The sequence below is a fragment of the Tenrec ecaudatus genome, chromosome 5 (genome assembly GCF_050624435.1).
Source record: "Tenrec ecaudatus isolate mTenEca1 chromosome 5, mTenEca1.hap1, whole genome shotgun sequence".
Lineage (NCBI taxonomy): Eukaryota > Metazoa > Chordata > Mammalia > Afrosoricida > Tenrecidae > Tenrec > Tenrec ecaudatus.
Window position 1 is genome coordinate 50,457,338 of NC_134534.1, and position 18,613 is coordinate 50,475,950.

General features: G+C 39.7%; 1 protein-coding gene across 1 annotated transcript in view; it reads left to right on the plus strand.

The window, feature by feature from the left end:
• Positions 1–18,613, plus strand: part of MMP16 (matrix metallopeptidase 16) — a 309,425-nt gene that overhangs the window by 259,190 nt on the left and 31,622 nt on the right. The window contains exon 7 of the mRNA XM_075549513.1: positions 11,145–11,283. Within this exon, the coding sequence (XP_075405628.1) occupies positions 11,145–11,283 (139 nt within the window). The remainder of the gene's footprint in view (positions 1–11,144; positions 11,284–18,613) is intronic.

The following is an 18,613-nucleotide window of genomic DNA, read 5'->3' on the forward strand; positions in this document are numbered from 1 at the left end:
ACATTTTATTAGGGACTCACACAACTCTTATCACAATCCATACATACAGCAATTGTGTAAAGCACATCTGTACATTCTTTGCCCTCATCATTTTCAAAGCATTTGTTCTCCGCTTAAGCCCTTTGCATCAAGTCTTCTTTTTTCCCCTCCCTCCCCGCTCCCCCCTCCTTCATGAGCCCTTGATAATTTATAAATTATTATTTGTCATATCTTGCCCTGTCCAACGTCTCTTTTCACCCCCTTTTCTGTTTGTCCGTCCCCCAGGAAGGAGGTCACGTGTAGATCCTTATAATCGGTTCCCTCTTTCCAACCCACTCACCCTCTACCCTCCCAGTATCGTCACTCAAACCCCTGGTCCTGAAAGTATCATCTGCACTGGATTCCCTGTGCCTCCAGCTCCTATCTGCACCAGTGTACATCCTCTGCTCTATCCAGACTTGTAAGATAGAATTCGTATCATGGTAGTTGGTGGGGAGGAAGCATTTAGGAACTGGAGGAAAGCTGTATTCTTCATCGGTGCTACATCGTACCCTGACTGACTCATCTCCTCCCCTAGACCCCTCTGGGAGGGGATCTCCAGTGGCCGACAAATGGGCTTTGGGTCTCCACTCTGCACTTCCCCCTTCATTCACTATGGTAAATTTTTTTTTTCTGATGATGCCTTATTCCTGATCCCTTCAACACCTCGTGATCTCACAGGCTGGTGTGCTTCTTCCACGTGGACATTGTTGCTTCTGAGCTAGATGGCCGCTTGTTTATCTTCAAGTCTTTAAGACCCCAGATACTATATATTTTGATAGCTGGGCACCATCAGCTTTCTTCACTACATTTGCTTGTTTACCTGCTTTGGCTTCAGCGGTTGTGTCAGGAAGGTGAGCATCATAGAATGCCAATTTAATAGAAGAAAGTATTCATGCATTGAGGGAGTGCTTGATTAGAGGCCCAAGGTCCTTGTGCCACCTTAATACTAAACCTATAAATATAGACACATAGATCTATTTCCCCATCCTCATATATATATTTGCATATGTACATATCTTTGTCTAGACGTCTATAAATGCCCTTTGCCTTCTAGTTATTTCCTCTATTTCCCTTGACTTTCCTCCTGTCCACTATCATGCTCCGTCCCCACCTGGGTTACAGCTGTACCTCTTCATAACCTTACCCTTCATCATTCCCTACCAGGCCTGCCACTCCCACCTCACCACCAATTTGGATCCCTTGTTGTCCTCTTGTCCCTGGGTTTGTTAACACCACTTCCTTACCCCCCACCTCCCCTTATCACATGTCCCCCCAGAACTGTGGCTCCCGTTGTTTTCCTCAAGATAGTTCATCTAGGCTTTTATTCAGACAGACCTGTGGAGATAATAACATGCACAAAAACAAGACTATGGAAAACAAAGTAATAGTATCCAACAACACAACAACAACAAACCACTGACAAAGAACAAAACAAAACACATCAAGAAAGAAAAGGTTGTAGTTAGTTCAAGGATCATTTGTTGGCCTTTAGGAGTGTTTTCCAGTCCAGTCTGTTGGGGCACCACGCCCTGGCCCCAAAGTCCACTTTCAGCATTCCCCGGGGACCTTGCTGCTCCATTCCCTTGCTGTTCCGCTGCACTCCCCCAGTGCTTTGCCTCGGTGTGGGCGTATCAGATCCAGCACAATTCCCACACTGTGTCTCCAGTACTGTCCCCTGCAGGGCCATGGGTCAATGAGGGGCATCATGTCTCATAGTGGGGCCGGGCATGTGGTCCTCTCTGTGGACTGGCTACTCTAATTGGGAACATCGTCCTCATGGCCTGGTGGGCCAGGATGTGCTCCACTCTCTCCTCCTCCCCCTTCATCTGCTCCAGTGCGCTCTGATCAGATATGTCCCTCTCCCGGAACTGCAGATTCAATATCATCGCTTGAAACAAATTCTTCTTGGGGAGGGTCAGGCTTTTCTGTAATTTTAAGCATTATTGTTTCCACCCATTAGTTTTGCACATGCACCTAGTTATAATGATATTGATATCATATCCTCTCTCCATCCCCCTTCTATGTGGCAGTAGGAAAAAGACAACAAACAAATAACAGATTCACTGCCCCACAAAAGTTGTGCTTTTGTTCTTTCACACCGAATCCCGAAGCTAAACAGACATTGCTGGGGAGAACATACAATTTATTTCATCTTCCACATTCCAAAAACATTTCTGTATCATACCTTTACAAAATGGCATGTAGTCTCAATATCTGCCTATTTAAGTCATACTTTTGTATTCGTAAGAAGCCCTGGAGGCACTAGGAAGTTCAAAATAACTCAAAATGGAGTTGCTGCCGACTCGCTCCCACCCTAGAGGATAGAGAGGAACTGCTGCAGTGAGTGTCTGAGACTGTAACTCTTATTTTATAAATACTTTTATTGGGGCTCTTACATCTCTGATCACTATCCATACATTCATCCGGTGTGTCAAACATTTGCACATATGCTGCCATCATCATTTTAAAAGCATTCTCTTTCCACTTGAGCCCCCGATTTCAGCTTCCCATTGATTTCCCCTTCCTCCCCCGCCTGCCCTCCCTCACAAACCCTTATATGTTATAGATTATTATTTTCATATCTTACAGCATCCTATGTCGCCCCTCACCCGCTTTTGCATTGTTCAACCCACTGGGAGGGGGTTATAGATTGATTCTTGTGATCAATTCCGACATTCTTCTCGCATCCTCCTCTAATATCTGATATCTGTACTCTACTCCTGATATCTCTACTCTCATTGTTGGCCATGCGGGGGTTGTCTATCCTGGGTACTCTGTGTTGCGGCCTCCAATCTGTAGCAGTGTGCATGTTCTGATCTAATCCAATTTGTAAGGTAGAATTGAGGTAATGCTAATTGGGATAAGGAAGCACCAAATAACTAGAGGAAAGTTGTGTGTTTCATCGATGCTGTACTGCACCCTGACTGCCTCATCACTTCCCTGTTACCCCTCTGTGAAGGGATGGCCAGTTGTCTTCAAATGGGCACTGATTAGGTCTCCACTCCATGCCCCCCCCCCCCGCCCCATTCACCTTGGGTATGCTTTTGTTCTGGGTCTTAGATGTCTGATACCTGATCCCAGTGACACCTCATGACCACAGGCTGGTGTGCTTCTTCTGTGTGGGCTTTGTTGCTTCTCAGCTAGATGGCCGCTTGTTTATCTTCAAGTCCTTAAAATCCCAGACACTGTATCTTTTGATAGCAGGAGTCTGTAACTTTTTGAAGGGTGATAAGCTTCTTCTTCATCAAGTGCCATTGGGGGTTTCTAACTACTGACCTTTTGGTTAGCAGCAACAACTGTGTAGGAAAAAATTAAGAGACTCTACTTCCATAAAGATGTAAAACCTCTGATACACTGTATGGAGTGGCTATGAGTTGGAATAAACTCAATGGGAGTAGTTGGTATATTTTTGTATTCTTATGACTGATGTAGTTTTTTCTCTTTACTTTTTAAATAGAGAAATGTCTGGATATTGGGACTGAGGGTCATTAATTAATTTTAATTTTTGCCTTCTAAAAGGATCACTTACTTTTACTTAGCTCTTTTGTGCTCAATTTTCATTTCCTTTTAAGAAACATTCATCGGAATTCTATTATGTGTAAGGCATTTTTCTAGAATTGAGGATGCCTAATGAACAAAAGACAGATATCCCTACATATTAGAGAATACATCTGGCAGAGACAGAATAAAAATAAAAATAAATAAAACGTACAATGTATGAAATGGCGATTAATACAATGAAGGGTGGGTGGGGACATGTCATGAAGACATCACAACCATATGGATGTAAACTGACCGAGGGTATTCATTTTTAAATAGAGTGACCAAAGTAGTTTTCCAGTATAAGGAAAACTTGCACAGCGCGCGAACTCTCATTTAAAATATCATTTTTTCTATAAATTGGTCACCAGCTCCATTTCTAAAAGGACAATTTATTATGACTGTGTGTGCATTTACATCCCTGCGACAGAAAGCTTTCTAAATGATTTTTTTCAACCCGTGTTTACCACTAAAGTGTGAAGCTTTGAATACGTGGAGCAGAGGCCTAACTAAATGCCACAATGTGTACAAGTCAACCTGTAAAGAACGTTCTGCCAAAGCTGCTGTCAGGGAATACAGGAATTTATTCATGATTCCATATCACATTTTGATTTTTTTTTGTTTGAAATGAACTTGTATGTCACAAAAGAATCCAAGTCCGTTTCAACATTTTGAATTTTGCAAAATGACGCTTCACTTTCTTTGAGGCAGAATGTCTTTGCTCCCTGTGAGGGTTGTGTGCCTCCCTTCAGAGTGCAGCGTGCATGTGTGCGCACGCGCGCGCACACACGCGCCAAAGAGCCTCTGACCACTTCTTAATAAATGGAGGGATTTCTGCAGCAGAGTTCAGTGGAGGGCTGAGAAAAAGTGGAATTTTCACACTATTCAATTTAGAGAATTTCTGTTTGATTGTCTTACAAATAATATTGTATGTGGTTTAGTGTTTGCTTTTTAAAAAAATAAATAAAATCACGGGAGATGATAAACTCATGGTCCACCAGTTGATTCCACTCAGTGACCCTATAGGGCAGACAGAGTAGCTCTGACCCCATGGGTTTCTGAGACTGTCACTCTTTACCAGAGCAGAAAGCCTCTTCTTCCTCCCTGGTGTGTTCAAACTGATGGCTTTGCTTGTAACTCACTTCGCCACCAGGTCTCCCTGTTGTAGTAGGTGCTTAGTCATTTAGTAGTTTGAAATGCATATTGCAAAATTATCGTATTTTTTTTAGAGATTGCCATAGTTTAACACAAGTTAAAAGCTCCTGTTGTAACCAGACAAAACTCATAATGGTTCATAAATACAAACAGGAAGTGCTTTATGGTGCACATCGGAACATTATTACTTTTATTATTATTAATTGTTATGTTACAGATGTTTTGGTATAATGGAGATGCTTATTTTTTTTCTGTATAGAAACTAAGATATTGAACTAAATGATGTTATAAAGGAACCATAATTAAATTCTGCATTATGTAAAAATTTAACTTAAAGACAGCTTCTGAACAGAACTCATTCACAATCAGTGACTGCAAGTGTATAATACTAGTTCTCATGGCCAACTCAGATAGCATCATATTTCACAAAATGATAGCAATTAATTGATGTACAACTGTATTGTGGTAGCCTTCCTCCCTGATCTTCTCAGGGTTGCTTCAGAGGGATTGTTCATGTTTCTTTCCTAAAGATGATTTTTTCCTACCATCATATCCATAGGAAATAGCGTTTATTTTGTATACATACCTTGTATTTCACTAAAAGGTGATCTCAAAAGATATTTTTTATTCAAATTTTAAATTATATCTCAGGGCAATCGCCTTGGGGAGTCCTCTGGTCTTAACTGATCTACTACGTCTAGACGTTTTAAAAACTGGAATTCCGTTCTGCATTTTGCTCCCATCCTATCAGAGTCCATCTATTGTGGCCCTGCTCACATGGATCCGTATGATAGCTGAGCACTGTCTAGCTCTTGCAGTTTCAGGGAAGATGGGGTCATGGCTTGAACAGTTCCTTCTTTCAGACCTTGGTGCCTTTTGTTCTCTGTTGCCTCTGACAGGAGGTCCATAGCTGCATCTCGATGGTTGCTTTTAAGACACCGCATACTACTGCCCTCACTGGGATATGTACAAAATAACCTTTTGGTGCAGATTTAATGAGTTATTTCAGGAACCTAACGTCATAAACCTTCAAATATAGAAAGCCATTCTCAGAAGGTATTTGATTATGTCTGATAAGTATTCCAGGTAACTCTGTCCTTTATGAATATCTGTACACACATAGCTGTATGCTGATATACTCTTTTATCAGTGTACAGAAAATGTGCTAACTTGTACTAATCTGCAAAACTGAACTCAGTGCATTGATTTAATGCTGACTCACAGAGCACCGATGGGATAGGGTAGAACTACCATCTGAGTTTCTGAGATGGTAACTATTTACAGGAGTAGAAAGCCTCTTTGTTCTTGCTCATAGTGGCTGGTGGTTTCAAACTTCTGACCTTGAGGATCACAGGCCAACTATGCCATCAGGGCTCTTTAACCCAAACACACATATGTCTAGATATCTACCTACATAATCATACACAATATTTTCATTATTATTGGTGCTGTTGCCAAACTAAATATTTCATGTCTATCATACAAACATCCTTTCTTCCCTTGTTTTCATTTTCAAATGACCGGAGAGTTGCTTATATTTTATTAATGGAAACCCTGGTATTCATGCCCATATATTTCTTCCTGAATAAGTCTTTTCTTAAAACAACTTTGTATTTTGGAATAGTTTAATTTTTCTGCTGCCTAGAATCCAAACACTGATTAAATATGGCTACCTAGTCTCATCAAAATTCTCCAGAGAATATTAATAATATAAGAAGATACTATAGTGAAAACCATGCTAATATAGAGTTATGATGTGAAAAGCACAAAACTGAAAAAAGCAATGAATGATAGACAAAATGGCGAACATGCAAGAATAGAAGATAACTATTTCACCATATTTTTAACAATCATATTTATCCAAATTTTAAGTGCTACTATGAGCCAGATTCTCAGAAATTCCTATAGATTTTATTCAGTATTTATCCACTGGGTTAGTCCAGGTCGACTAGAGAAACAAATTCATAGGCACTCATATGTGTGTAATAGAGAACTATATATTAAAAGGTAATTGTATATTAAGAAAACATCCCAGCCCAGTCCAAATCAAGCCCATAAGTCTGATATTAGCCCATATGTCCAAAACCAGTCTATAATTTTTTTCTTCAGACTGATGAGATCCCAGGCCAGTGGGTGGAGAGTCTCATGGATGCAGCAGCAGTGGAAACATCTCAGCACTGGCGTGGGTCTCCACGTGGCTCCTCCAGCTCTATAACTCTAGGGTAGCTCTGTGTCTTGTCAGCAGGAAGACAAAGCAGAGGGCTTAACCCGCCTCCAGGGAGGAATACAGGCATGTCCCACACTCCCTGAGTTAGACGTCCGTTTACAATCGCTTAATGACAAGAAATCCAACCACAAATGACCTTTATTAGGGGATAGAGTAATACTCTTTCATTAACTCAGCCATTAATGTGGTACTTCATCCTTCACAATTCAACGTTTAGTAGAGAAGACAACTTATAATTGCTAGGACAGCATATAATAATTCAAGGTCTACTAAGAAATCTTGGATATTTTGATTGGTTTAGTTGGCAAATATTCATATTGATCATGTTATTTTCAATTGAGGAAGAGTCCGTAGAGTGTGTGTGTGTGTGTGTGTGTGTGTGTCACAGAGAGAAGAGAATGAATACAGTAAACACTGGTAAATCCTGGGGAATTTGGTCAGTCAGCCTATTCTTGGTCAAATTCTTGGGAAGCAACTTAACAGAGCTCTTATTAATAAAGTTGGGTGGGGGTCAAGCAAGAAAGCAAAACATGTCTTAAAAGTTAAGTATTTTTAGAATTCACATTTGTCTCTAATAACCCCACCCACTGCCGTTGGCTTGTTTTCCTTTCATAGTGACCCTATGCGGGGGTTTTGAGTCTTCATAAAGCTTCCTGGCAGCAGACTGCTGCAGTCATTCTCCCAAGGAGCAACTGGTGGGTTTGATCTCAAGGGAATCCTATATTGTTCATAATAATATAAATATATTTCCCAAATGAAACACTTGTCTATGTACTAAAGTCGTTAAACATAATATTTGCAATAAAATGTATTGGTGAATATTAATTTATTAGACACTAATTTCCAAAATATACCTTGTTTGTAGTTTCAAAGTTCTTTGAACAACCTCTAATTTATTTTGAAATTTTCTAATCAAAAGCAACTCAACTTTATCACACATACTTTTATAAAAAAGTGTTTTGCCCATATGCCTTGATCATTAAATATTTATGGTGATCCCTATTTTATGTCGGCTGATTTTTTTCAGTCAGCATCATGTATAAGAACTTATTCTGATCTAAGCCACACATTATTTTCCCAAAGGAATAAACATGTACTTTACATGTTAAGTGCCCTGATGTGACGATGGAAAGAATGCAAGTTATTATGAGAGTCAATTAACCCAGATTCATATCCACTCAAATCATATGTTTGTTCAGTATACTTTTGCTCATTAAAATAAGCAAAATTAATTTACTGTCAAAATTTGTTATATTGCTCATATAATTTATTGTGGAAGTCATGACAGTTTGAAGAGTGAAAGAGGGCTCTATTTATAATTGTTCTAGAGTCTAGACAGTCAAGTGTTCAGTTGACAAAGTAGGAGCCCTGATCATTCTATTGCATCCCCGGCATAGTAAGTACGGTGGTGTGTATGTCACGCATGCATAACTCCCACCTTCACAATGGCTGACATAAGTGCATAAATCCAGCAAATAATTGTTTTGTACAAGCACCATTTTACCCCTACGAAGTTGTGAAAACAGAAGGTGCTAAGCATGTTCACATTATACATTTTAATGTTTTAATTTATATATTTGTTGAGGATGTACACAATAGAACATAAAACCAATTCAACCGTTTGCACACATCCCATTCACCAACGTTGACTATATTCTTTGAGTTGTGCTGCCACGTTTGTCCTCTTTCCCTGAGTGGTTTGTTTCCATTAGCATCAATTCACATCCCACAACGATCCCTGTCTAATCTTTCAAGTGACTGGGCTCAGTCAGATCTCAAAGCGATAGATCTTAAACGAGCATAAGGTTCAAAACCAAACTCAACTGCCATCAAGTCCCTTCTGACTCCCGGAGACCCTACAGGACCTGGCTGACTTGCCCCTGTGGGCTTCCCAGACTGCAACTCCATATAGCAGTAGCTCCATCTTCCTCCTGCTGAGAAGTGTGGTGGCTTCGAACTGCTGACCTTGAAGATAACAACCCAATGTGAAAACACTAGGACTCAAGAAAGTCTCTGTTCCTAGTTTAGTTTACTAAACTATTATTTGGTTGTAAGAAGACTAAAGGGGACATTTTTTTTTGTTTGTTTAAGATTTAAAAATTATCTCAGGACAATAGTTTCAGGGCTTAGCTAACCATTGTGCCGTAAGGAGTCTGGAATCTAGAGGGATTTGAAATTCTGTTTTCAAGTTTTCTCCTTTTAATCAGGGTTCTTCTATGTAATCTTTGTTCAAAATATTCAGTCACGAAAGAGTGGCACCCTCCACCCCTGCTAGTCTCCTAGCAAGGAAGGCAGTTGTCGATAGAGGTGATTAGCCTCCTCTTCTTGATTCCGCTTCGCTCTCTCGTTACAGGAAAAATCAGACCAACCACTGTGCCTCGGATGGCTATTATTAAACTTTTAAGACCAAATGTGCTATGCAATTAACAAAGCGGTAGACAAGAATCACAAAATATGTTATTACACAAATTAACTGGGATGCTCAATGACTCTAAATCTGCAAACCATGGAACCACATTTCAGGATGTCTGGGGGTGGGGATAAGTAAACTCAGCAGCTGCTTTTTGTTTTTCTCATAGTTGTATGTATATATGAGGGGTACCCCCAAAATAGGTGTTATATGAGGGGGATAGTTCATTTGGAGTTCATTCCACCAGGTAAGACTATTAATCAAGCTTTCTATTAGAGGTTCTGAGAACATTGCATACCAATGCAACCAAAAAAAAAAAAAAAGGCTTGATTTGTGGCAGATGGGGGACTCTTTTTGCCACCACAACAATGCACCTGCTCACACAGCCATCTCAGTGCACCAGTTTTGGGCCCAACAAGCATGCCTCTCTTGCCTCACACACCTGACTCACCTTGCCTCACTCTATTGGGCTTCTTTTTGTTTCTGTGAATGAAGAGGGACATAAAAGGGCAGCAATCTGAAGATGTAAAAGAGGTGCAGAATAAAACAAGGGAGGCGCTGTCAGCCATCCAAACAGATGAGTTTGAAAAAATGTTTCCAAGAATGGAATTACAGATTTGACAAATGTATTAAGTGTAACGGAGAGTACTTTGAAGGTGATAAGGTTGTTTTGTTTACATTAAATATGTAGATTTGAAAAAAAATTCAGGTTTTGGGGGGTATACTCTCATATAAGAGTAAGTGAAAAATATCCCTACTAGCATTTTGATTCATACATGTACACAGTGGTTTATGCCCAACAAAATGTATGTGAACATACTCTGTGATCACCGGATGGCAGCAGACAAGTTGTCTCCATAATGAATTTAGTCTCATTCGCATGTCTTCACCAACCAAAACGATCCGATCCAAACAGTGGGGCCAGTGGTACCCGCTGGGCCGGTTAAATTCCAGACAGCCAAGTTAGCTCAGAAGGTTATAAAGCAACTATTCCTGGTGATTCCAATGGGGTCATCCAGAGAATGATCACCAAGGCTTATTTTGAAGAAGTTTTAAGAAAACTGGAAACTGAATTAGTGAGAAACTAGCCAGGAAAGTTAGACTATGAGATATTTTTTTCATCACAACAGTACACATCCCCATTTTTCTAGGGTAATAAACACTTCCCTACGAGAATTCCATTAGGACACTTCACCCTACAGCCCCCGTCTTGTCATTTCAGACTCCTTTGTGCCTGTCAAATTCAAAAAGCACAGACAATTCACACAAAGATGTTCCTTGAGCATGCTCAGTGGCCGTTTGACATGATGTAGATCACAGGGCTCAGATAGCTTTGGGTTGGGGTTACAGATGGTGACACAGCCCAACGATGTGTATAGGTCAAGACGGAGGGTTGGTCCAGAAGAAATAATTTCACATCTTGATATTTTAACTTAATAAAGATTTCTATGATTTCTTGACAAGATTTTTCAATTTACCCATATCTATCGATCACACTTTTTTTTCAAAATCCACTTTTTATAGGTATAAAATTTATGTACAACAGCTTCTCATTCAGCTGTGGAACCTTTGTCAATGTAATATTTCCATCACTATTAACATCCTCATTGGGGAGTTTACGTTAAAAGTATCTGTGATCTTCGTAGTGAAGTGTTTAGCTGGTCATTTGGCTGTTTTGATGTAAGTAAATCACATCTCCCTAAGCTCAGCTTTAAGAGGGCTGTGCCATTGCCCATGAACTGGCACCGAGAACTCTGTGTTTGCTGAGAGATGCTTTTGCTTGCTTTCCAGGACCAGTGGTTTTGGCGAGTGAGAAACAACAGGGTGATGGATGGATACCCCATGCAAATTACTTATTTCTGGAGAGGGCTGCCTCCAAGTATTGATGCAGTTTATGAAAACAGTGATGGGAATTTTGTTTTCTTTAAAGGTAAGAATGTTTCCTGTGTCTTGCTCTGTTGTATTGTGTGAAGCCCTTGAAAGACCTAAAGAATAAAACATTAAACCTAATGAGTTGGTAGATAGTTAGTGTATTTTTATAACGTAACCATACTCATTGATTAAAAAATATAATGAAATGAAAATTTTCTAGATTCACTTTTTATATGCAATACTTTTTAAAGATAGTGTTAAAAGGCATTCTGTTGCATTTCTTATATTTGTATATTATCTCTTAAATGTATTTGATTTGATTTAATCAGTGTCTGTTTACTAAGTTCCAGAAAAGTAAGCTTTTACTTGAAGAGGTCAAAGACTATTTAGAACTAGAATATGCCTGATAAATATGAGTTATCATGACATTTATTAAACATGTAATTTTTCTCTGGCATATTTAAACTGCATAAGGACTACAGGACTCATATTCAAAAGAGAAATGACCTGATAGATGGAATTTAGTCAAGTACTTGACACTCATCCTCAACATTGGTTAGAATTAAACTTAAATCCATGGTGTCAATGATGAACACAAGGGAAAGTGATTGATTGTGGTGGGGGATTTACAGGATTTACATAATTGTGAGAACACAGTTAACTTAAAGGTGAGGGAAAATAGAGTCCAGAAAAAAATATACCAGGTAGTAGTATTCAAGAGCCTATGAGACCAAAAACTTAACAGGGGCAGAGACTGAGGACAGGAAACGGATGTCTCCAACAAAAGAAGACGGCCTTCTGAGCGTGTAGAAATGAGAGTGCTATGAGAACGGTGAGTTTTGGAAGGACTGGCAGCGCTTTCATTTGAGGCCGATACTACTTATACGTCCCTTAGTTAGCGTTTGGCTTACCTGTCCCAGGTAGCCCGGTGCTGGAACGGTTACGAGTTGGACTGCGATGTGAATGTTCTGCAGTTCTAAACCATCAGGCGATTAAAGACAGGGCTTTCTACACACACACACACACACACACACACACACACACACACACCCTAAACCTTTACCGTCTCGGGAACTCACAGCGGCCATCCTAAAGGGCCACGATGACCCGGATCGATGGGATGGCAGTGGGTTCGGTTTCTTGGGGATTTTTTTACAGACTGTACCTTAAGATGTGCGGCAGCACAGCACGTCAGTTATAGGAGCATAGAAGTTCCGTAGTTAAATCGCCAATGCGAGCTGTATGAATTGGTCAAGTTACTACAGATTTGCCTCCATTTGACCACTTAGAAAGGGGAGTAGTACCAGTCCCCATTTTAAAATTATTTGGTTACTTAAATAACCCCATGGCATCGGGTTGCTCCAACACCTAGCGACACTGGTGTGTAAAGCCTCATTGTGCTCGCTGCAAATGGCATTGCCCTCCAGCGGTCTGGCCTTGACTAGAGAAACAAATCCACAGAAACACATATGTGTATAAGAAAGAAGTTTATATACAAGAGCATTTGAAAACTGAGAAAACATCCCAGCCCAGTTCAGACCAAGTCCATATGTCCAATACTAATCTATAAAGCCCTTTTCAGACTCACAAAACATATGCAATGATGCCAAATGCAGGACTATCACAAACCAGTGGGTAGATAGTCTTTGAATCCAGTGGTGGACTACCGTGAAGATGGTGTCACCCCATAAATGATCTTCTTTAAGGATGGCTTAGAGATGGGGAAATGTTAATATAGTGGGCAGCTCACGACCAATGGCTCTCATCCTCACCAGCTGCTGTTCAACACAGGATACCAGGACTGAGACAAATGGAACTGATGTCATTGTGAGCTCTTCATTTACTTTTGGCCTTGATTTATTTGGAGCGGAGGCTTTTTTTTTTTTTAAGGAAAAAAAAAACATGTCATGTAGGTTGTTTAAAATAAAATGCATTTAAACTCACTTGAGAATGCCTCTGATTGACTGTCAGTAAACTAAAATCACCTTGTAGCGCTCCTGGAGAAGCTAGAGCTGCATGTACAGTGTGAGGCTGTCTCCAGATGCCTGTTGCAGCCAAACTACAGGGATCCGAATAGAGACAATCCAAAGGCTTAATTTTGAGTTGAAATAAAGGGAGTGACCATGTTCTTAGCACTGCCAGCAACTGAAGTGGGTCCTTAAGCATTCCATCACCGAAAAATGGAAGAGATAATCAAAAGAATAAAGAGACTAATGCAATTGGGAAAAAATAAACGAATTTCATTTTCTTTTAAATAGAGAAAGAAAATAGATGGACTAGGGAAAAGTTACAAACAAAAATATCTTGAAAACTTTATTGAGAATACATAAGGAACTCAGAAACTGCAATATAATCAAATAAATAATTTTATTTTAAAACTAGCAAAATCCTTGAACAGAGACTTCACCTAGAAAGATAATATGGATGGCAAGTAAGGGCATGAAAAGATATTCATTTTCATTAGACATTATTCAAAAGCACAATACGATACCTCCTACAGCAGCTCAAATATAAAGGATTGGCTACATCAAACATCGACAAGACGATGAAGGCAGTTTCTTTAGTTAGAAGACTTTAGACACACAACATATTGAGCACTTCAGGGAAGTAGTAGGCCTTTCTCCATCATCTTGAGTATACTCGACTTTGTGCTAGGCAGCCATCCACCATCACACAGGTGTGAATACAGTGTAATAGAGTCACATTTTGCCAGCATAATCAAGCCAGATGTCCACATTCTTTCTTATTACTCACAATCATGCTGAGTGATTATTAGACAACATCTGGATTTTATATTTAAAATAGGTTGGCATAATCTCCTTCAAGAATTATAAATAAATTTAAAACTGAAGTCACCAGTTGTCAAAAGCAGTAAAACTCAAAATCAAGTAGTTGAAAACTTGTCTCACATTTTATAATGCTGCCTTCTCTTTAGAACTTTAAGCTGCACTTATCACCTATGTGACAGTTTCAAGAGGCAAAAATTGCACATAAGATGGGAAGTGACATATTTGAGACAGAAAAAGAAGTGGGTAATAGAGTCTGTGAATAAGAAAGTCATCCGAAAGACGTGTATCAAGAGAGACAAGTTCCCTGAACTGCGTGGCACTGGCAAACGGCAGAGAAAAGAATGACTTGCTTGAGAAAGGTTTTATCACACTCATATTATTACTTTATGTCAAAGGAGGACCCAAAGGGAAAAGGCTTGATACTGCTTACAGATTATTGTTCATGAAACATTTGAGAGTTAATGAAGTTCATGTGAAGTAAGACTAGATTATTTTGTATACTATATACCAGGTAACCTGTAAAGAAATGGATACAGTGCTTACTTGTAACCTGGAAAGAAATGGATACAGTGCTTACTTGTGTCATAATGAAAAGTAAGGGAAAATGATGTCTAAAGAATTATACCAGATTAAGGAATTTATATTCAATAACTTGGTACTCCGCAAAATTATATTCATATAACATGAACTGTGTTAATTTGATTATAAACTTTCAAGAAATTTGGATATTGATTTATTTTGCCTATTAGATTGAGGTTATCATCTAGGCTCAAGAATTTTGTATTTTGAAATCTTCATTAATAATTCACCTGTGATTATTCATGAAGATTCAAAAAGTCAATCTCTTTTTTTTCCCCTTTGGCTAATTTCAATTGCATTTGCCCTGTTGACATATATTGCATGTGCATTGGAAATGACAGTATTTTCTCATAAGTACTAGTTGTGTATATAAAATGATTCCCTATTTTCAATAACTTTTATCACATCCTATGTTTACTGTGTCCATGTGAGTTCCCCTAGAAGCTGATACTGGAACGAATTTGAGAGATCTAGGGGTTTATGAGGCATGGCAGTTGTGTTTGGCCAGATTGCCTAGAGAAACAAGTCTCGTGACACTCACATATGTATAAGAAAGAGCTATCATATCAAGAGGGAATTATATATTAAGAAAACTTCGCAGCCCAGCCCAACTCAAGTCCATATGTCCAATATTAGTCCATAAGTCCTGCTTCAAACTCATACAGCCACATGCCATGGTGCAGAATGCAGGAGGATCACAGGCCACTGGGTTCAGAGGCCTGTGGATCCAACGTTAGTGGAAACATGGCAGGCCAACTCTCCTGGGGTTACGAGGGGTTACGAGAGTGCCAGCATGGAGGAAGGTGGAGTGACAGAGAGATAAGGAAGCTCCCAAGGTCTCCTTAGGAGAAAAAGGTCACATTCCAAAGGAAGCACCATCAGGCTGTGACCTAATTGACAGGTAGACTGAAACCCCGTACACTCTCATACATTTTCAAGTTAACATAAAATTATCTAACTAGCACAGAGGAAACCTAGGAAAGGCCACAGTATCGGAAATACATCTCAGCTCTGCTGCAGATGGGACAAGTGTGTTGGCAAACCCAATGGGGAGCTCTGGAGCAAAGAAGGCTGGCTAGAACTCTCTCACCTTGGTCAGAAATGGCCAGGCCCTAGAACTGGGTGGTGTTCAATATTGGGCTATTTGACTATTTGAAAGATTCCTGACAAGAGCATTCCCTTGGCTTCCGCGAGGCAGCAGATCTGAAGGCACTGCCTGCCACTCAAGTATTATGTTCTCTCTTGAAATTGGATGAGAACACCTCCGTGGGCCAGGCGTTTAGACAGTCGTCCAAAATCCTCTCCTGAGTAGACATGATTATGGAGGCTAGAAGAACAAATATGGGCAGCAATAGCAGAAACATTACATGACTTCCAGACTTAGGCATTTATTCAAATGTATTCAGTAGCTTATTTGAAAATGGTACAGAAGCCACTTCTGACCTCCTCTGGCTACTCAAGGGAGTGGACTCCAACTCCTCATCTGCCCAAGGCCAAGGGCCACAAGACAGAGGTCAGACATGCCTCCTCTCTCCATCCTTCTTTCCCCCAGTCCCACACCACTATTCCTCCTGTAACACTCTAGTTCTCTGCTGGGTTCCACAAACTCTTCCCAAGACCAGACAGAAATCATAGACAGTACTCATGATTAAGGGGGTTTATTTGAAAAATGAATCAGTTATCAACAGTCGAGGTCAGAAAACATTAAGCATACAGTCATTGGTGCACAGCACCACCTCTCCGTAGCCAGCAACCCTCTCCATAGTTGGTAACTCACCCTGCTCTGTTCCCCGGTATCAGTGCTGCAGCCTCTAGTGCCTCTGGTACAGGACACTGCCAATTTAGACAGAGAGGGATCTCAAATAGACTACTTTTCCTTGCTAATCCCAGGAATTCTTTCTGTTCCTGCTGGTGAGATAGCAGTCTTATAGCGAGGGGAATGTAATCGAAACTCACCTGTTCCCTCTATTAGTATTTCGAAAGTCCTATTCCCTAGGCCCACCCAAACACTTGGTGGTCATCACCGAGACATGGGTTAGTTCACTCCCATTGAATTGAATCTGACTCATAGTTGTCCTATCGACAGAGTAGAACTTATCCTCTGCGTTTCTAAGATCATAAATCTTCTTTTTAATGTGAATACCTTTTTCTTTTTTTCTTCATGAGAGTAGAAAGCCTTGTCTTTCCCCCATAGAGAGACCGGTGGCTTCACACTGCTGGCCTTGCTATTAGCCGCGCGGCACATAGCCCACCACACGACCTTGGAAACCCAGAGGCATGGAGAGAAGAGTCACATTAAGTAATTTCAATTCAACACAGTATTAAAAACATAATAAGTAAACTGTTTCCAAATAACTGTCACAACCTAGATCAGTGCAGTGTGTTTGGAGCGTTATTTATTTGAGTAGGTGATAAGTCAACATGATCATTATGACATAGTAATATTCAATCTCATTTATTGGGCATCATGAGTCAGATTTGGTGTTGGAATTTATCAGTTGTTCTCTCATAATATCTAGAATCCTGTATGCTAGCATCTCATTTACAAATTAGGAAAAGAAGGTCTCAGAGAGATTTGCCTGACTTCACAGCTCATAACTATGAGAAAAATCTACCCAAGTTCTATCTGACTTCAACGAGGATGAATGTGTCACTAACTAAGCCACTGAATCTAACAATGAATATAACTAATTATGACACTTTCTGTAATCCATGCACATTTCTCAAAAATGTACACCTGTTAAATGGTAATCAATCCAACAAGCACCTTGATTTTCTGAGTAGCACTTAAATGCAAACTTATATGAGGAAACATCACCATTAAGAATTTGTTTTATAATCCTGGGTTGGGTGCACATTTTCTTCAATTGGCAATAAAGTAAATATTTTCTGCTTGGCAGGTCCTGGTATCTCTGTTGCATCAACGGAACACTGACTTTATAAAATGAAAGCCATCCTAGACGATATGTAAACAAGCAAGTTCTAAGAAAATTTAAGTACAAAAACAGGCAGGCATGAGTAAGAAGTCTCCATTTATTGAACTTATGTTCTAATAGTTGATAAGCCAAGGAAACAAAACCCACTGTCTCTGAGTTGATTGGAACTCACAGCAACCTCATACAGTGCCTCCAAGCCAGTAAATATTTGTAGTAGCCTATAACCTCATGTTTATCCGGTGAATAACACATGAGTTTTAACTGCCCACCTTGAGGTTGGCCGCCCAATGTCTAACCCACAAACCATAAATGCAGAAGTAGAGTTATATGAACTCAAATGAGAGAAAGATAGTAGTGAGACTTGTCATTTTGGTAATGACAAGCACAGTGACTTCTGGTATCACACATACACCCTACCATGATCTTCCTCCCATACAAGACCATACAGTATCTTAAGTAAAGTGTATTAGATCTAATCAAAGAATAATATATGGATTAAAATAGTTGTAACTTAAATACAATATTTTGTGATTATATAAATATTAACAATACAGTTGCTTCACAGAATACTTCTACATGTCAGTATAATATTATTTTTTTTAAACCCACCAAATTCATTGTCATCACATCGATTCAGATTTATACCAGCTCTCTATAGGGTTTCAGAGACTGTATACCTTCTGGGAACTTACAGCCTCATTTTTCTCCCAGAGTGGTGGGTGGGCGCAAACCCCTGACTTTGCTGTTAGCAGCCCAATACCTAACCCCCAGTGCCACCACGATTAGTTTCATTATTGGTCATGGAAGGGAAGTATTTCTCAACATGTCTCCTTTTCCGTTAGTCACTAATTCATTGGGAAAAAAATACTATTGATATAGATTCACACTACAATTTACCTCAATACTGTAGCAAAGTAGCAGAACATTTCATAAAATCAGCAACTATAAAAAACAGGAGCAACAATGAAGACCGCAGTTCACTCTGACAGCATGCACAGACAAAATGACACGATTCAATTGTCATTGTGCCTGGGTAATGGTCACAGCTCCAATCAAACTGTGTTATTAGAAGATTCAAAATGTA